A 20,566-nucleotide genomic window follows, 5' to 3' on the forward strand; every position below is an offset into this window, starting at 1 on the left:
GAGCTGCAGACCACAAAGACCCTCTTCCCAGTGACTCAAATCAGTGGGCTTTGCATTGTTCCTGCCTCCCGATGCCCCCTCCTATTCTTCCTTTCCTTTCCCACCCCTTCTCAGTGGTTCCACACCCCACCCCCACTGCCCACATGGAAGGCAGCAGGGAGTTTCAGATGCTGCTGATCCTCTCCGAGCCTCTAGAACAAAAAAAAAGACTGAAATAATCTTGACCTGCTGGGGAGCAGCCTGGAGCAGCACCTGCCCAGTTCCCCAGGCAGAGGTAACTTCTGGCCTCCTGCCCAGCCACTGTGAATGTGCTGAGGGATCAGCGCGTGTGTGTGTGTGTGTGTGTGTGTGTGTGTGTGTGTGTGTGTGAGAGAGAGAGAGAGAGAGAGAGAGAGGAGGTGGGGAGAGAGGGTGGGGGAGTGGAGTGGCAGGTTTTTTGTTTGTTATTGGAGCATTTTTCGAGCTGGCTGGCTGGTTGCCCCCAGGGAGAGTAACCAGTGGAGACTTGTGGATGGAGGGGGAGAGGAGGGAGGAGAGCAGAGAGGAATGTGTCCTCCTGGGGGCTGTTTCCTCCCAGAGCAGGCAGACTGCTCTAGTCCCAGCTGGGACCGCTCCCACTGACAGCTGTTTGGGGGCAAAGCCCCTCCCCCATGGCAAGCTCCCTGCTGTTCTTGCTCCTGTCACCTTGGCAACGGGCTTCTTTAGGCTCTGCAAATAGAAAAGGTCCCTTATGCCCTGAAAAGGGGTGGGTGGGTGGGGGAGGGGAGTCAGGGGCCGAGAGCAGAGCCTGAGAGGTTGGGCTTCTCTGTGATCTGAGGACTGAACCAGGAGGGCAGAGAGGGACAGGCTGCAAGGTCCCATGGGCCTGGCTTCCAGAGAAGCTGAGACCTAGGGGAAACCACGCCACAGCTCCTGATAGTAGGCTGGGGTCTTGGAGTCCTCAGTCTAGTGGCTAAACTCAAGGCCTTGGATGCACACTCAGGCTCAAAGGTGAGGAGAAAGTGGCTGACCAGGAGGGAGATGCTGTGGTGAAAGAGAACTGTGCGCCGTTGAAAATCCTGGGCCCTTTCCCCACGATTGTGCTCCAGATGCCAGGTCTTTGTTCCATGTCCTCATCCCTCCTCAGGTCTCAGGAAGGAGAGAGAATTCACTGCTGGGGAGGCCTGCCACACAGCGGCTTTGTTTTATCACAGAAGAGGTTTTGTGTCAGGGAGTGGTGATTCTGTCTGCAATAGGCTCGACAGCGTGATGCTTGCTGATTCTAGGACTCTTGGGTACCATATTTCCCTCCCAAAGCAGCTGCCAAACTGTGGGGTAGATACACTTTCACTTAGAGAATCCAACAGAAACCAAAACATACAGCTGTTATCTAGCTGGAATCAAATCCCCAACAATTTTGATGTTAAAATCATGCAACCAGCCATGAAGGTCATTTCAATTATGCACTTTAGGACCAGATTTAGCTTACTCCTTATCTTAAGGGAAAGCGTCTCCTCCTTATATGAGGGGGGAAAAGCCAGCGGATATCAGCAGAGGAGTTTTCTGTTTTGCTTAACATCCCTCTCCATGGGTGTGTACGTGTGTATGTGAGAGAGCGAGAAGAAACAGACTGTGACACACAAAGGGCCTTGGAGCTGTTGAGCATCCCTTCTTTCCTGAAATCCTTCACCCTAAGCTCCTATTATGTTCATTGCTGCCAACTAATAGTGAGAATGCACAACCATGTTCCAGGCACTGTACTGAATGCCTAACCTACATATCTCATGTAATCCTAACAATAATTACTCATCTCATAAAATGAAGAAGACATGGCTCAGAAAAAAAATAATTAACTACCATCTCCATATAGTTTATCTCTCTTTAATTGTTCAGCTCCACCTGAAAAATTATTATTCATTTAGCACCTATTATGTGCCAAACATGATGCCAACCATATGGGAGCTACAGAGTTGAACAGTGCAAATTCTAAGAGGGGGTGTGGAAATTTGAGTTAAACCTTGAGAAATGAGGAAGTTTCAAGAACAGATCTGAAGAGGGATTATCTCAGCTTGCACTGGGAGGAACCCATGCCCAGTGGCCATGTGTAGGTGTGACCATCTGTGCACGTGGGTGGGCCCTGCAGCTCCTTGCTTTTCCCTGGCCCCACTGCCATTAGCTGTGGGATTCCCAACACAATCTGTTTGCCCTAGTGTTTGACTCCAACACTTACCTTCTAGCGGAGCTTGTCTGTCTTTCCATTTAGACACCAGCCACCTGTCCGCAGATGACTTCTCAATATGCGTCTATCTCTGTCCTCCTCCTCGCTCCCCATGGATTTCCAGCTGTCTATAGGCCCTTCCCAAGTGGGTATCACCCCACCTACCTACACATTTTTTAAAATTTGGAGACTGATAAACAAAACAAAAGCAAAAACCTGAAAGTCTTCCTCTACGGAAAGTTCCCCCTTTCCCGGTCCCTGACCACTGCCCACTGTCACCAGGTATTCCTGTACCCAGGCTAACCATCTCAGGGTTGTTTCGACTTTATCTCCCTTCAGCAGGGAGGCAGAGGGTTCTAATGGGAAAACATAGGCTTCGGAGTTAGACCTGGTTTCGGACTCCAGCTTCATCACTTACTAGTTTTACACCCATCATCAAGTTAATCTCCGTAAACCCCAATTTCTTCATCTGTAAAACAAAGATGATTATATTTACAACACGCTGTAAGGATGGATGAGATGGCCTGCAAAAGAGACCAGCACAGTAGGTTCATATCGTTCCCTTCCCCTCCTCACTCCCACCCTCTGTCACCGCCCAGTTTATCACCAGGTTCTGACATGTCTTCCTCTGTGTCAGCTCCCCACTTTGCTTAAGGCCTGCGGACTGTACGAGGCTTAACTGGCGGCCAGAACATCCACTCATAGCTGCCAGAATCACCTTCCTCAGAGACTTTAGTCGTTTCTTGTTTAGAAACCTGCACTGTGTCTTTATTTCCCACTGTATCAGTTGCAATGCCCAGTCTATAGGAAGGATTCAATCATCAGCACGCTAATGACTTCTGACAGACTGTGACAGGGGTGGGGGCCTTCAAGACCCTCCCCAGCGGCCCCATGAACCACTTACTGCCCAAGTTCTCCTCACTCAGATCCTCTGCCTCTTCCTTTCCCACCCCCACCCCTTTGTGAGTTACTCGACCTGTGCAGACCCTTTACCTCCCCTTCTGTTGTCATCCCTCCAAGATTACCTCCAAAGTTCTCAACAGCCGCCAGCTAATACTCGAAGCCCTGCCGCTTTAATTTGTGCTTGCTGACTTGTGCCATTCACTCGCCCGTCAGCATTTTTTTGAAATTTGTTAAATACAAGGCACCATGCCTCGTCTGTCAAATGAAGTCAGTTTTCCCTGAATCTGCTGCGTTGTAGAAAGCCCTTGGGAACAACTCTCTGTCCTTGTTTGTAAAAAGGGAACACTGCCCATTTGCCTCAGAGGCTGAGTGTAAGGAATGAATGAGACTTAAATTATCAGAATGCCTTGAGAAGTTCAAAGCAATATACATATGGTAGTATTTTAAGAATAGCTACCATTTACTGGGCATCTACTATGTATGAACAAAGGCAGTGAACCTCTCCTCTTTGTGGTGTAAACATAATATTCCATTTGATACTAATAGCTAGTCTGTGAAGTATGTATCACTATTTGCAGAACAGAAAGTCAAGATTCAGAGAGGTTAAACAGTCTGCCTTAAGTTGCACAGCCTATAGGTGGCAGACCCAAGATTTAAACTAGATCTCTCTGATTCTAAAACCCTCTCCCTTTAGCCAATCTGCTGTGGGTGGGTAGTTTCTTTCTTAATACTGTAAGCTACCTTATAAGGAATCCTGCTCACAGAGAACATTTGGTGGTCTTGCCAGGTAGCTGCAGAGCAGGCCTGAAGACATGAAGGCATAGACAGACCACCACAGAGGGGCCCTGCAGGCAGCACCCCTGCTTTTGTAACCTCGTTTCCCCTTCCAAGGGAACTTCCCTTAGCTCCCTTTCCCCTCTCGTATTCCTCCCAGCCCTCAGCCTGGAAGGACTGCATCTCGGAAAATAGGTTTTCCTAAAAGGAGCTTCCTCGTCTATTTCTGTGTAATGGGACTCTGACCTCTAGAGTCAATGTCAGTCTCAGCCACTCCCTGCAGCCCGATCACATGAGACAGAGACATTTGGAGATGAGTAGCCTCTTGAGGGTGCTGGCATAGATTAGACCCAACCTAAAACTGCCTCCTCTCTGGCTTCTCTTGTGTAGTCACCTCAGGGTCAGCCGAACAGGATGCCCTTTGGGTCCCTGAATGCTCCGTGGTATTTGATGCTTCTGAGTTTTCCTGCCTGTTCTTCCTTCTGTCTTCTTCCTCACTCTGAATCATGCTCAGCACCTACTTCCTCTGGGAAGCCTTCTCTGCTTTCCTTCCCAAGCTGAACCCCCTTTCTGTGTTCCCAGCAATCTGCACTTATCTCGTCATAACATTTACCAAGTTACGTCGAGAGTGTCTGTTTACCAGCTGTCTCTTTTACTAAACTGTAACCTATTCTAGGGACCATGTTTTAACCAGCACCAAACATAGAATTTAGTTGGTAGTAGGTGCTTAGTAATGTTGGTTGAGTGAATGAATGATTGAAAATATCTCTTCATTCAACTCTCTAAACCTTGAAGAGTAGCAGGTAATAAAAAGTTAGGCCATTCCTCTCTCATGGGCACCTTCTCCTCGCTCATAGTCCAGGTAATGTCAAACACTAGTCAATTATTACAACCATAGAAAAATAAATGTATGAGCAAATCTCCAACCTATGGTTGGGATGCTTGCAGCTCCCGTGTACTTTGAAATAGGAGTCCTAGCATTTCTGGACAGTGAGCTGTTTCCTGCATACCTGAAGCCCTGGGATCAATGGAGATCCATTACTGATAAGTTCTGGCAGTGGATACAGCAAGCAGGGTGTGCCAGTAATCCCTCACAGTCAGCCCTCCTGCATGGGGGATCTTAATCCTCTTGTTGCTAACCACCAGCTGTTTGGGGAACAGTGAATTGGCCTCTTCAGATTCTAAGGAGGCTGTCAAGGTTAGAGCACCGGACGGGAAAATGAGCATTGCCTGGAGTCTCTCCTTTTAGGGAGGCCCTAATCTGTGACGGCCCTAGGCCTGCCCCTCCTCTGCTCCATTAAAGAAAGGGCTGATGAGGCCTTCCAAAGCTGTGGCTGAGGTCCCATGGAAACAACCTTTTGTTCCTGAGAAGCAATGAGCTTTCCAGCTGCAGAGGATGGGGCAGCCAAAGTAGATACAGGGGAGAAATGAAGCTACTGGATCTTAGGGGAAAATAAAGAAAGGTCCAGAGAGATTTCTGTGCATTAATATTTCTTAAACTGATATGCCCCATCCTAGCTGTAGGGAAGCAGGATGTGGCCTCCTCTGGTGTCAAGGCTTCATTGTGAAGTACCCACCTTCACCACCCCACGCTGAGCTGGGAGGACGTGGGAGAGGGAGGAGAAGTGATTGATCCCACTGTGATCAATGGCAGATAGTTGCTAAGCATCTACAGACATGTAGATTGTCATGTGGAAGGGGAAAGAAACATAAAAACCTAGTTCAATTAAAGCGCATCTTTAAGTTTAAAAAAAAAGAAACATAAGACATATCTTCGACTCAAAAAGCATATAGTCTGGTCAGATAGATAGGAAATAAACACACAAAGCGTAAAAGTATTCCAGTTTGACACCACTTTGTAAGATGTGCCATGATTTTTTTTTAACTCTAAGAAAGAGAAGCACTACCAGTTTAACATCATCAGCTCTAATATGCAATCCCAATTCTAAAGACATTAAATGGGGGTCGGGAGTAAGAATCAATGGGATACATACACAAGATAGCACATGTTAAATCACAAATGAATAAACAAACAAACCATCAAGGCATTCGGGACTTCTGAGGGAAAATTGAGGGTTAAGGTAAAGAGAGAAAACGAGCTGAGCCTGGGCCAGAGGAGCTTAAGCCTTACTGAGATCACTGAAGCAGAAGGAGGGCATTCCAGAAAGTGGAAGCCCTGAAACTGGAGCCAAAGAGGCACTGGGGAAAGTGAAAGTGATGCTGGAGGACAAGGACTAGAGCAGTCGGTTGGGGGAAGGTGAGTGCAGGAAGGCAGCTTGCAGAGGTTGGACGGGAGGAGGGTCTTCAATAAACCAGAGTGCTGATAAAACCAGATGGTCCGTGGGGTTACACCCATCTCGTCCATGTTCTGACTCTGAAGAGGAGAAGTTCGGTGGGACAGACAAGCTGGAGTTGTCATTCATTCATTCATTCAGCAATACTGGTTGAGCATCTACTGAATTCCAGGTATTTTGGAGGGAACAAAGAAATCCTAAATTCTGCCTATCGAAGGAGATGAGTCGCTGACTGAGATTACTGTGAGATACAGATATCATTGTTACTCCCACTTTAAAGATGGTGACACAGAGGTACAGAGAGGTCCAGGGACTTGCCCAGCCTCCCACTGCTGGTAAGAGGCAGGAAAATGATGATGAGGATTTGGTTCATGGCCTTCTAGACAGTATGAGACAAGGCACAGACTTCCATACAGCAGGCAGTGAACAGTAAAGATTGCTTGGATCAAAGAGTGAAAATTGAAAGGTTAGTTGATGTTGTAAGAAGATCTTGAATGCCAGGGGCCTTAGACAACCACAGACAAAGGAGAGTCTCTGATGGTTTTTAATCAGGGATCAGATCTGAGCACTAGGAAGATTAATTTGTGATCTATCTACAAGGTGGATTATAGTGAAAAGAAACTGGAATCAGAAGGACCAATTAGAAAGCTATTGCAACACTTTAAATAAAAGGAATTTGACTCAGGATAATGCTGGAGTTCAGTCGTGGTCTTCGCTTTTAATTAACCTCAAAATGTTAAGGGGGTACACTCCCTGCAAAATACCCTGGGGTCTTTGATCTACAAAGTTATCTAAGATTTCATGAGCTTTGTTTCCAGACTTGGCATATCCTAGCATCATTTGTTCTAAAACAATGGCCTTGGGTTTTCCACAAGTGGCCCAGGGTGGGGCAGAGAGTGGGACAGAGGGGAGGCCCAGCGATTAAGGGCCAGGAGGCCAGCAGTTGCCTCTCCCATTCTTGGTAAACAAATGTGTCCTGTGCCCAACTATACTCTCTATGTTCTGTAGGTCTAGAACCTTCTTCTCTAACCTTCCTTTTACCACCTTACACGTCCTGAATTTTAAACCCTTTTCCTATGCTAGCCACCCCCATCAGATTGTAGAGCTGGAAGAGACTTGTGTGATCACCTAGCCCAAACCTCTGACCTCACAGATAAAACCCTGAAGCCCTGGGAAAGGAAAGGGCCTGTCTCAGGCCACACAGCCAGTTGGTAGCAGGACAGCCTCTGACCCTCGTAGCCTCTCTCACCAGCACCATCTCCAGCTCTCGGCTCAGACTAGAGGGACTCTCTTCCTGGGGCAGGAATTCACTGTTTTGTATTAAGGGAGAAAGTTTTACTCGAGTCTGCAGCCATGATGCCCACCACTCTGCAGATCTTCTTGGCTGCTGGAGCCTAGCCAGGCGCTTGGTGGCGTCTGCAGTACCTCTCTGGTGTCTTAACAAGGGTCGTCTCAAAAATCCCTGATGATTAAGTTTGCCTGAATAACAGTCTTTGATTGTTAAGCTTTGAGCTATTCAGTGTGAAATTAGGAGACAAAGCTTAGGTTGGGGTCAGGGGCAATTTATAATCACCAAATGCCTGTTGGCAATTTCCATTTGGACCTTCTGCCGTCACCTCAAATGCCACACGCTTCTCTCAAAACCTCATCACTGTCCATGTTTCTCTCTCCCATCACTCCCTGTCATCCAGGCAGTGAGCCATCCATACTCCCTCCTCCTCTGCCTACAACTCGTCACTGGGGAGCATTTTGTTTTTCCTTAACACCTCTTGTTTCCATCCCTTCCTTTCTATTCCTATTGGCATTCTGCTTAGAACTCCTTGTTGGGCTGTGATGAGCTAGTTGGAAACTCACATATAAATAAACAAAATCCAAGAAAGCAGGTACCTCCCCTAACTCTGTTTGAAATCTGCTTACTTTGCCCTGTGTCACGGGATCCTTTTTAAATGTTAGCTCAAGATCCAGAATTTACATTCTCCTCATTGGCTGGGAGCCTTTGGTTGCGAAAATCTGTCTGTGAGCTTCCAGCCGTGGCCCCCTGTGCCCTTGCACGGCACCGCCTCCCTCTGCTGGCCCTCCAGCCACAGGAATCCCTGCGGAGGACAGGTTTTAGGCAGGACAGATTCAGCTGAGTGGCCTTCATACTCAGCTGGCCTGGATGCCACTAGACAGAGAGCGAGCAGCCTGAGGACAGTTGATCTCTGAGCTGAGTGTCCTGAATCCCTACTGTCTGCAAGGCATGCAGTGGACACTGGAGGAATTACTAAAAAGTCTTAAGAATCCTCACCTCAAAGAGCCAGCCTGGTTAAGATGGAAGAAGAAAGGGCAAGCAGCAAATGGCAACACGTGAATTCCAGTTCAGGACAAACCAATTATTTATTTAGCCCCCATCTAATACTAGGCATCATGCGAGGTTCTGGGTAAACAGATACGTGATGGTTTCTGATTATGAGGGGTTCATGATCTAGAAGGGAAGACAGCTAGGGAACAATTATAATCCACTGCGATACATGTCGTTATGGTGGAGGTAAGCCCAGGGTACTGTGAGAACCTAAACCTAGCCTGTAATAATTATTTTAATTAGAGCTAGAAATGACTGACCATGACTGAGTGCCAGGCCTTGGGCTGGGCACATTATGCCATCTTCCTCTCGTTTTATTTGTGCAGTTTTTTCTCCTTTCATCCTTACAACTTTCTGGGCAGGAATTATTTTTGTTTCCAATTTTCACACAAGGCAGCTGAGGCCTAGAGAGGTTAAGTAGTTAGCCCAAGGTCCCACACTAGGTAACAGAAGGAACCGGGACCCCAGCCCTGGGCTGCCTCTGAGGACCACTGTGTGCAACCCGTGCTCCTGGGAGGAGGCCCAGCCTGAGTAGAGCCCAAAGGTTGAATAAGAACCAGCCTTCCAGAGCTGGGGTGGGCCATGGGAGGCTGCATCTGTTGGGGGCATGGGGAAAAACAAGTGAAGGGCATGGAGGAGAGAGAGAATATAGCACACTGCAAAAGCCAGTGTTTCTCTGAACAGCTGGACTGATCAAAGAAAGCGTCACAGGGGAGGTGAGCTTTGTATTGGGCTTTGAGGGACAGCCAAGGGCCCAATATTTCAGCCTAGGAAGAAAGTAAGAAAATGGAGAGAGACAGTTGGGCCGTGACAGCGGCCAGGCTGGGCTCTAGGAGAAGATGAAAGAGATGAAAGCAAGAGACATTGAGTTGGGAAGCCTTCTTTTTGTGGACCTGGGAGGGGGCAGAGTTGGGGGACATGGCAGAAGATGAGGTCAAGCCACGCCTCCTAACCCGTCTCTCCCTCTTCAGCCTATGCTCAGCTGCAGCCACACCAGCTCCTCCCCCAGCCATCCTCAAAGCACCTGCAGCCCCAGTTTGTGATCCAGCAGCAGCAACAGCAACCATCACAGCAGCAGCCGCCATCCCAGCCATCACGGCCAGGGCTCCAAGCCCAGTCCCACCCCCAGCTCACCTCAGTCCCTCCGAGCCTGGCCCTGCAGCCTAGCCCCGAGGCCCACGCCATGCCACTAGGCCCGGTCTCATCCACTCTGCCTCTCCAGTGCTCCAGTGGTAACCTGCACAAGCCTGGCAGCACTCAGCAGTGCCACCCTCCGACGCCAGACACTGGGCCTCACAATGGATACCCTGAGGGCCTGTCCCACACCCCACAACGCAGGTTCCAGCACGCTTCGGCTGTGATCTTACAACTCCAGCCTGCCTCGCCAGTGGTGAGTAAGCCAACTCCAAGGCCCCAGGAACAAAGGGGGAGGACACAGCCCAGGGAGCCCCACAGCCCCCATTTGGATGTGTTTCTCCATGAGCTGAGCATTGACGTCCTCTCTGGGTATTCCAGGAAAGAAAAGGATATTCCAGCTCCCAAATTTGGGGCTGGCTGAATCTTAACACCCTGGCCTTCTACCCAAGCTCCACAGAAACAGGGGATGTGTCCAGGAATGTCAAGGCAATTAACGAGATGGTCATCTCTGTCTTGTCCTCTAACAGCCCCAGCAGTGCACCCTTGATGACTGGAAGGAAGTGGGAACCGCCGAGAAGAGTGGGCCTGAGACTCGGTCTGGTCCATCACCGCATCAGCAAGCCATCATCACTGCCACACCAGGTGGCCTGCCTGTACCCAAGAGCCCTAATGTCCAGCAGTCCCCAGCTCACGGTATGAAGTGTAGTGGGGCCCTTGGGGGAGGGGAAGGAGACCGCCTTGCTTGCCATCCCCTGGCACATTCCCCTTGGGCAGCTAGAATGGAAGGGAAACTATCTCAAGTCTCAAGAGGTAAGAAAGAAGCAGGGTAGGGGGAAATGGCGGGGTGGGGAGAAGATGAAGCAAGGATAAAGACAGGGGACCCAGAGGGTATAAAAGGACAGAGAAGGAAAAGGAGAATTGAAAGTTCTAGATGAGGCCGCCATGTCACTGCTGTCAGATGTATCTGCATATCCACATGCCAGGTTGCAAGTTCATATAGGTATCCAGTTGTCGCCATCCTCTGCGTGGAGTTGTAAGTATGGCAAGATGGCTGCGTAGCTCAAAGCTAAGGGCAATGCCTGCGGGGAGCCAGAATGGGGTTCAGAACGAGTCAGAATGAGTTCAGCTTATGGAAAGCATCCTTGGAGGGATGGAGCTCAGCTCTGAGCTCTGTCTTCTGTGAGCCCTCAGTGACAGGCAGGCTTCTCCATGACCAGAGACTCTGCTGGATCCCTCTGCCCTGGTGGGAGAGTCACAGCAGTACCTCTGCCTTCTCGGAGATCTATTGGCTTTCCTTTCCTTCTCTGCCAGTGTGCAGGGCAATCGTGGCCCAGATCTCAGTGACAGTCTGAGCCACGGGCCACCTACAACTCAGGGAGGCAGTTCCAACATCAGACTAAATGTGTGCTGGGAGTGGGGGCAGGGAGAGCCAAGAGAAAAGGGGTTTGGAAACGGAAGAGGGAGACATGAGAAGAAAAGTGCTTGGGGACAAAGTAGTTATAAGTGCCCTACAAGGAAGAGAGGATGGGATGAAGGAAAAGGAAAGTAAAGGCGTATGGAGAAAGAATATTAGAAAAAGTACAAGACAGCAAGGAGGCCGTCGCTCCCTTGGCACACTTGCAGTGTTAAGGGATTTTGAAACCATTTTTGAAAAGCAGCCCATTCCATTGTGCAACTGCTCTAATTATCAGAAAATTGCTCTTCACTTTAAGGCAAAATCTGCTTTCCTGGGACTTCCACCAATGGTTGTGATTCTGTCTTGTGGATTGTAACAGAATCCATCTCCTGCAGTGTTTATAGACAGTTATGTCTCTTTCTGCTCCCTCACCACATCCCCCACTTAAAAAAAAAAAAGAGAGAGAGAGAGAGAGAGAGAAAATTACCAGGTTAAACATCTGAGACATTCTATTTTTCACCTGTCCCGTGTCAGTTCCTCCCATTCCCACCACGCTGATCATTCTCGTCTAGCTGCATTCCACCTTTTCACTAATTCTCTTTAAGTGTGATACCCCCAAACTAAGCACATTAATTCCAAATATAAAAAGCCGCTAGTCACCATAGTTTGGCACCTGGACCAAGCTTTATAAGCCCTTCCAAGGGCAGACTGTTGCCTAGATCTGGGTGGTAGCATAGAGAGGGACTAAAATTTGTTGAACTCCTACTATGTGCCAAGTTCTATTCTAAGTTTTCCTTTACTCACTCATGATAACCCTGAGAGAGAAATATTATTGTCCCCATTATTTAGAGAAGGAAACAAAAGTTTGCAGAGGCTACAGGTCACACAGCTATGAAAGGGCAGCACCATGACTTTGGCTGCAGGGGTAACTCCGCCACCTTCCTACATCAGGACGCCACACCTATGGCCCCACATTAACCCCTTCGACCCAGGGGAGTGATACCATTGGTTTGCAGAGCACTGTGTCACTGGAATTCCAGTGGGGTTGGGTTTGGTTTTTGTTTCTGTTTTTGTTTTTGCAGTTTTTTAAACAGGAACTGCTCTCATTTCAGGTCTCCTCAGTCTCCAAATTGTACAGTTTCTATTTTGAGCCAAAATATGATTAATTATCTCTGTTAAATATTATCTTGTGAATTTAGCCCACAGTTCCAGCCTAGCAAGAAAATGGTAATAGTTAATAGCTAACATTTCATGAGTCCCCTCTGCCAGCTTTACATGCATTTTCTCATTTAATCCTGACAGTACCCTTTGAAGCAGGAACTTTTATCATGCCCATTTTAAAGATAAGAAAACTGAGCCACAGAGAGAATAAGTAGTGAGGCAGGAATGTTTTATACCTGATTTTTGTTATTCATTATACTAACTCCTCTGCTTAACTTTGCCATCTGTAAGTTATGTAGCATGTTTTCTTTGTCTTTAACCAATTTGCTGATAGAAATATTGACTAGGACCTGAGTGAAGACACATGCCCCGTCTGCAGTTTGATGATAAACAACAGTCTTTGCTCAAGTATTTGTTATCCAACAACCCCTGAATGGACTGACATTTGCCGACCGTTCTTCGTCTTGTCTATAAAGCTCTCAAAAATCTCTTTCTGAAATCTAATCAAGATGCTACACACATAACAAAGCATCCTGCTCCTGAGGTACTAGCTCATGAAAAAAGTAAGTTTTACACAGTGGAAACAATTGTCAACCACCCAAGGTTTAAATATCCATTCTGTATATGGTGAATGCCTGCTCTGTGCAAAAGCACTGTGGGATGGGAGGTAATACATAGAGAAATCAGGTCTGTAACCCTGCCTTCAAGGTCTACTGGGAAAGATGAGAAATGCATAGGAAAAAATACAGTAAAAACTAGAATAGGATAAATGCCATAAAAAGATTGTGGCTAGGTGCTTTAGAAGTTAAGAGAAAAGTTACTGCCAAGTAGAGGTTATCAGGATGGATTGCAGGGAGGAAGTGGCATTGTTCTAGAGCAAGGGTTGGCAAACTACATCCCAAGGGCCAAATTCTGTACAGCCCACAAGCTAGTCACAGTTTTTACATTTTAAAATGTTTAAGAATCAGAAGAATTCAGAATATTTTGTGATACATGAAAATTATATGAAATCCAAATTTCTGTGTCCATCAGTAAACTTTTGTTGGAACACAGCCACATTCCTTCATGTAGTGGTGTTTGTGGTTGCTTTCCTGCTACAATAGCAGAGGTGAGTAGCTGCAATGGAAACTGCGTGGCCTGCAAAGTCTAAAATATTCTCTGGTCCCTTACAAAAAGGTTTGCCAACCACTGTTCTTGAAAGATAGGTAGGACCTGGACATGTGGAGGTGGGGAGAGGGCATTCCAAAAGGGACTAGTACAGTCAAGGTAGGGAGGCAGGGAAGTGTGGGCATGTGTACAGAATAGAGAAGTTGAGTATTCAATAGTGTGTTACTACCTTCACGTATAAAACAAAATGTAAGTGTAAGAAATGCAAAGGCAGAAAGGGGGAGGAAACGTGAATATTAATTTAAAAAGGGTTTGAAATTTTTGAAAAATAGTAGAAGGGAAGAAAGGGGACAGGGAAAAGGGAAAAGATAAAAGGGGCAAAGTAAACCATCAGGGAATATAAAGTAAATGTAAAATGTGAAAACAAAGAAAAGGGGATGAGGCCTGAGGGGAAAGAGGTGGGGATAGGAATGCTAAGAAAGGTAAGAATAGGAGAAAATGTTGGAAATCTAAGTCAAGCATGGAGAGAGAAATTCGGGTCGTCTATTCAGAATAAAGCTGGGTGGGGAGGGGCGACAGTGAGACTTGTGTCTCGCAAGTTCTAGCATAGCTACTGAATGAATGTGCTTCCCCATGACAATTCCGTTTAAACCGGTGTGGTTTAGGAGGAGAAGTAACATTTATTGGGTTCCAACTGTGTGCCAGGCTCTACAGGCAATTTGTATAAATGCCCTCAGTTAACCTTCACAGTAAGCCTAAAGAGTAGGCATTATCCCCGTTTATGGAGGTGTAACTGGGTCACTTTGCTCATTACTTAACCTCCCTGATCCTCAGTTCCCAGTGGGGAGGATAATGACTACTTGTGGGGTCATTGTGAACACTAAGAGGAGTGTGCATGCTCGTAGGGCTTGACACATATTAAGCACTCAATTACTGCTAGTCGTTATTCTTCCTGCCTCCGAACTGGTCGAGGCGGGATCACAGCCCACCACCGAACGGGGGACTTTTGACCCGGCGAGGGCAGAAGGCAGCGTGGCGCCCGCGGCGCTAGCCTCCCTAAACCGAAACCGACGTCCCTAACCGGCCGCAGGTTAGGGCCTCGCTGCGCCTTCCGGAGGGCGCGGGGCGGGGCCGGTGCGGCCGCACAAAGGAAGCGCGCGGCCCGGCTTCCGCGCCGGCGCCCCGCCTCCCGGAGGCCCCGCCCCGCGCCTCGCCCATGCCCCGCCCCGCGCCTCGCCCCGCCCCCGGCGGAGGCGGCCGCGGGAGCTCTGCCGGGACGCGCCGCATTGTCTCCGCGGCGGCTGCAGCCCTCGAGCGCCCGCCGCGCGCGCGCGCAACCCGGCCGCCGCCCGCTCCCCCACCCCGGCCTCGAGCCCCCGCTGCCCTTTGTGGACGCCGGCCCGGCCGGTGCGGTCGGATGCGCCGCGGCAGCCCCGGGCCCCGGCTCGGAGGCTCCCGGCGGAGAGGAGGCGGCCCGCCCGGCCCCGGGACCCCGCGCGAGGCGGCGCCCGGCCGAGGGGCTGCGTAGGCCTCGCCCGGCCAGGCCCAGCCGGGCCCTGGACAGGTCAGTGCCCTTGGCGGGGGAGGGGTTCTCGCCAGAAGGGGGTCCGCGGCCCGCGTCGGTCGCACGGCCACCAGGCACCGCCCTTCGGTGCCACTCCTGCCCGGCCCGGGCCTACTCGGCTGCCATGCCGTGCCAGCCCGCGACTCTCGCCCTCTCGGCGCCGGGGAGGTGTCCTGCGCCTCCCTCCCTCGTCGAGGACTCTGCCTGCCCCGCACTCCCCTGGCAGCCGCTATGTCACCCTCGGCGTGACAAACGCTTCCGTGTGACCCCGTCCTTACCCCGATCCCCCGCACACCCCACCCTCGCCTCCGTCCTCCTGGACGCCGCTTTCCCGGGGATGGACCGTCCGTTTAGGGACAAGCTGTTGGCGTCCTCTGTACCCTTTGGTTGGGGACTGCCTATCTTAGAGGGCCTGCGGGTTCGCTGGAGAGTTTTGTTTTTAATCTAGTTCAGTCTCACGAGGTTTTTAATTGGATGGAAAGGGACAAGCTGTTCTGTGTCTGTCCTCTCTTCCATTTTTAGAAGCGCGTTTTCTCTCCTCATGCCAAATGAAGGAATATTGTATTGTTGATTCTTTACATTAAAATCGGGATTTGTGAGATTCTCTGTTTAAATTGAAGTCCACAGAGAGGGAAATAATTTGCCCAAGGTCAGGTTGCAAACTAATGGTGGACCTACAGTGTGGACTCTTAGCCTCCGACTCCTGTATTGTTGGATATCAGTCTGTGGCAGTGATACCCCGATCATCCCAACCTTCACCATCCCTGCCCCCAAGGCTGCTTTTGATACCTGAACAGATTTCACTGACGTACTTTCAGTTCTGATCAACTTTCCTTTCCTTCCTGCTCCATACCTAGAACGGTGACCTTCTTCCTGTGCCGTCTGCAGACATAACTCTTATTCTTTTTCCTACTTAACAAATCAGTGACAGCTCTCCCCTTAAATATGTCCCATCCAAGATCTTTAATCCCCTCCCATTAGCATATTGGGCCCAGAGGATCCCTTGTCGTGATATAAGCTACCGACCTAAATCCACCATATGTCCCCGATTTTTCTAGGACAACCCCAGTTTAAAATATTCCATCCCATTGTCTATCAGCCAGATGTCTCGATTTTTGGTTTAGAAAATAATGCCATTTTAACTGTATCAGACCCTGCTGTCCTGGCCTTTTCCAGCCATTTGGCTCTGGGGCATAGCTGGGTAATCCAATTATCATTCACCTGGGATTTTTCATCTCCTCCTGAGTCAACCCAAATGTTGGAACTGCTAGGATTTCTAGATGAGTCTGAAAATTGCGGGCTAATGAGGCAAGGAAATTCTTCCTTGTTCCTATATATCTGCCCCCCTGCCCTCCCCATTTTTTATTCCGCTGCAGGGCCTCAGACCTGTGGTAGTCTGTATTGATTAGGGCTTAAGTTGAAGTCAAAAGGGATGCAGGGCTTCATATCATTTTGGCTCTAGAATGGAAAGAAACAAACTTACTGTGTTGCTACAGGGCAGGAGATTTTGTCTTGGATCTTACGATACCTGCAGAGCTAAATAGTTTTGGTTGCACTCAGATTGAACACACCTTCATCAGGCTCCTGCTTCCTGTAAAGCACTGTCCTAGGCCCTGTGGCTAATATAAATGTGATTTTTCCCACATGGCCTCAACATCTGGGTCTATATTTGGAAACAGCCACACTTTTGAATCAACTGATTATTTCCCACTGTTATTTCCCACTGTTTCTATACCTAAGTTCCAGTCCCTGCGAGGCGGGAACCAGACCTTCTGGTTTGGCTCCTTCACAAGGGCTGGCTTGTTTCACAGAGGGCCCAGCAGATGGGTAATGGTGCTCGTGTGGCACCTGCCCTTTCCAGGCACTCTTATCACGTGAGCGCTGCCTCTCAGCCCACCCAAAGTCTATTTCCAGGCTTGTCCATACACACTGGGAGGAATAGATGCCTTTTTTCGCTGGCATTAATCTTGAGAAAGTAGGCAGTTCCTTAGCCCACTTTTCTATTCTTGAGTTGGTTTCTCAGTTGTCCAACTGCATTTTCATGAGCAGCCGCTGCTGTCATAATCACCTTCTTCCTTTTTGTTTTTTAGCTGTTATCTTATTGTAGGTGGCACGTAGATGCTTCGTGAATGTTGGCATTTCATCATGTGCTCACCTCCCAGCCCTTTCCATTTCTCTTCCAGGTCCTGGCTTAATTTCTGATTTACCTTTGTCAGGTGCACTCAGTAGATATTATTTCCGCTTCCCTCAAAGTAAGGGGGAAACTCCAGCTCTTCCTTCTTCTGCCCCAGTAATGATTCTCCTGGCTGTAGGTCTCTTCAGCCATTGTTCCTCTGCCTTTCTTTCAGTGGAGGATAACCTTTTAAGAAGGTATTGTTATGCCTCTCCAGACATACCTCCTCACTCACTGAGCTGAGTGATCCTGAGACTTCTTTTCCTGCCACCCAGACCCCTTCCCCCATCTGTGACCCGGTGCCTATGACTTGCTTTGGCTCAGCCCCAGAATCCACTCTTTTTCAGACCACATCCTTTTTCCTGCCTTACTCATTTCCTGTCTCAGATCCTCTGGGTCCCCTGGATCTTTCAGTGAGAGAGAGAATACACTAAAAGGAACAAGTAGATAGATGATTTTATAAAGTTGAACTGTTCCTGCCTCTGGTCTTGCATGCTCTTACATAGGCTGCCCCTCCCCTAGGTTTTCTTGTTTCAGGAAAAAAAAAAAAAAGATTACTAGCTCAGAACTAAGAACCTTTCCCTGTGAGTTTGTGAATGTGTTTTTCATCTCTTGTTTTTTCCTGCTGTGAATGTATGAAGAGGGTAATTTGTCAACCTTAGATTCTTCTAAGTCTCTGTCCTCCTTTGGGCTTTGGGCCTCATGCTAGGCATTTGGTAACCATTTGCCAAGCTCACCCCCTTCCTATCCAAGTCCTTCACTGTCAGCTAGCATGGATCAGTAAGCCCACATAAAATTTAAATAGAAAAAAGTCAGGAATAGGATGGCAGCTCCAGTACTGGTAGTGCTGCTCCGTGTTAGTATGACGTTTGCCAGGGGTTTTTTTCCTCCTTTGGGTCAGTCCAAGTTTCCATTAAAGTTCTCCCAGCTGTGCGATGCCATTTACTCTCCAGACCGATTTGGTTCTGTCCTGAAAAAGATTCTCTTCTGGAAAGACAGATCTACCAGAGATTAGAGTGGGGAAACGAGACTAAGGAGCCTTCATAAAAGCATGATTTCTCTTTTATCCCCTTTCTTTTGTGCCATTTTGCAACTGGAAGATGAAGATGATTTTCTGTGGTCAGGAGGAATCTCACAAAAGTGGTTGTAGAGATGCTTTTGTGTTTTCCACCCCCGTGGAAAAGCAGGGTGAGGACTGGCTGCCTTATGCAATCTCCTCTCATGAGGCCATTGTACCAGTAACAGAGATGACTCTCTGCAGTGACTTAGCACCTTGTCTGATGGAAATCAAAGCCAGACTACCCCTCAAGGTAGAGGTATGAATGTATACCGATTTATGTTTTCAGTGTTTTTAAGATATGATTTATACTACAATGTGAGTCACTGGTTAAAAAGACTCTGAGGATGTGTTCTGTTAAAAATTCTTAAAAGTGTGCCTGTTTAAGATTACTTATTCACAATTCAAATAGATGCAGGGTTCATTTTAAGCACTGACTTATTTAAAATTTTCAGTTTTAATTAAGCTACATCAGAACACTGATTTGACACTTGTAAAGAAACTCAAGCAAACCATCTTTAGTTCAACTTTATGACCTTTTGGGAATTGTTAGGAAAGTAATCAACCATTTGTTTATCCAAGACAACTGTCTTGGCGTTTTTCCCCATCAGTAACAAAAGTAGAATGTAATTGATATGGTCAAGAAATGGGCTGTTTTATAGTTAATCAAGAGTTATACAATTAAGAATGATCCATTTTTGAAGATTAAAAAGTATTGTAAGAAACACAGCATATAATTTAATAATAAATTATTGCTATGTGATTCATTATAAGACCATCTAGGCCAGCATAGTAAACTTAATGGTTTGGGTTTTTTTTCCTTCCCCTTCCAAATTGTTTATAGTTAGTGAAAAGGGTTGTGCTTTGCTATGCTTTCAATTTCCAAATGACTTTTTTAGTTTAGATAAGTGTAAAAGAGAACATTCTTTCTACATCTGCCAAAGAAATGATTGCTTTTAAATAGGGATTGCCAGTGTTCTAAGATGAATCCAGATGTTGAAGAGACTCCCAGTTTGCTATTATGATCTTCGTTAAAGCAAAAAACCTGTTTCTTGGATGCTTGTCTTCTTAGCAATGAAATTTGTCATAGCTTCTCTTAAGATGACTGTTAGATGCCATGTCGTAACCAACTCTTCTCCAGTAGATTAGGGGGAGCAGGCCTGATGCTGAATATTGAGACTGTTGGCAAGAAAATGAGAGTTCATGACTGCTGGAGTTATTTTTAAAGCTCCGGTTGCATGGCTATTATGTCTCAAATACTGTATAATTATCCCGAGTTACTGATCTCTTTAGCATATTTGAAACCATCCATATGTGGCCTAAATCTACACAGCTATATTAAGACATTTTAAAATAATCAAAGCAAATGACACTTTAAAACAAAACTAATGTGAATCAAATACTAGTTTTCAAAAAATCGATGAAGTCCACACTTCTAGGCCTCCAGTAATCAGTATTAATCTCTTCTGTCAGCTGATTGATAGCAAAGTAGAGTGATTGAAAATTTAAACAATGGTTACCAAAGGAAGGGGGCAATGTTTTCTAAGAGCAGAAATTACCAGGAAGGTTAATTTGCAAGATAAATGTTATCTACCCCATTATATAGGCAAGATAACTGAGGCTTACTTTTCTCTAGCTCACTTTTGCACTCGCTCACTCTCCCTTTTCCCTCTTTCCTCTCTCCTTTCTCCTTTTCCTGTTTCTCACTCTTGCTCTCACCCCTATAAGAAGATTAGTGCTCCTGCAGTTGGTAAATAAATAAGGCATCGTAGGCAAAATGATGGCCTTTCCTTGTTATCAACCTGAAAATAATTAGGGGATTTTCTAAACATTTCTGGTTCTTTTTTTAAACTATTATTAAATCCATCTTGCATGATTTTATCTTCAGCCTTTTAAATTAATTTCTTTTCACAAGCTAAACCACATCCTGGTGTTCTAAGGTCCATACATTTAGTATTCTCTAGGAAAGGTGGTTCTTTATTTGTTCCAAAGTTCTCTCTTTTCTGGTTTCTGGGGTTCTTTTGTGGGATACCACGGGACTCTCTGTGAAGGAACTGCATAGGAAGGGAATCTGGTGGTTGGTTGTCTTGTCTTTAGGATTAACGACTGTTGAAGGTGAATTGACACGTGTGGTCGGCCCTGAAGGGCAGGTGCATTTCCCTGGTTTTGTAGTCATTGTCAAAGTGGAAATAAGATTTCTTACTGAAGGCTGACATCAAGAGTGCAAGGACAGGACACTCTGAGAGACATGAGTGATACCTGAGTCTGGGCCAGTGACAGAGCAGCTCTGCTCTGGGGCTGCAAGAGGCCGGGCTCAGTGTGAGTGAGACTAGGGCCGTTTCCTAATTTCTTGGGTCTCAGTGATGCGAGCCCTCCAACAGCCATGTCAGGCCTCTTCCACTGAGTTGTAACTGCATTATCTTACTTAATCCTCACCACAGCCATATGAGATGGGATAAGTA

The 20,566-nt window shown here is 47.3% G+C and overlaps 1 protein-coding gene across 5 annotated transcripts in view; it reads left to right on the forward strand.

Annotated features, from left to right (window-relative positions):
- PHC2 (polyhomeotic homolog 2) overlaps positions 1-20,566 on the forward strand; it is a 97,840-nt gene that overhangs the window by 60,250 nt on the left and 17,024 nt on the right. For 4 of the 5 annotated variants that reach the window (XM_031464679.2, XM_031464680.2, XM_031464682.2 and 1 more), the window contains 2 exons: positions 9,481-9,899; positions 10,174-10,339. In XM_031464679.2, the coding sequence (XP_031320539.1) occupies positions 9,481-9,899; positions 10,174-10,339 (585 nt within the window). Of the gene's footprint in view, positions 1-9,480; positions 9,900-10,173; positions 10,340-14,717; positions 14,875-20,566 lie in introns of those variants that run through there. The other variant, XM_031464683.2, reaches the window with a different exon arrangement.

Source organism: Camelus dromedarius, chromosome 14, assembly GCF_036321535.1.
Source record: "Camelus dromedarius isolate mCamDro1 chromosome 14, mCamDro1.pat, whole genome shotgun sequence".
Lineage (NCBI taxonomy): Eukaryota > Metazoa > Chordata > Mammalia > Artiodactyla > Camelidae > Camelus > Camelus dromedarius.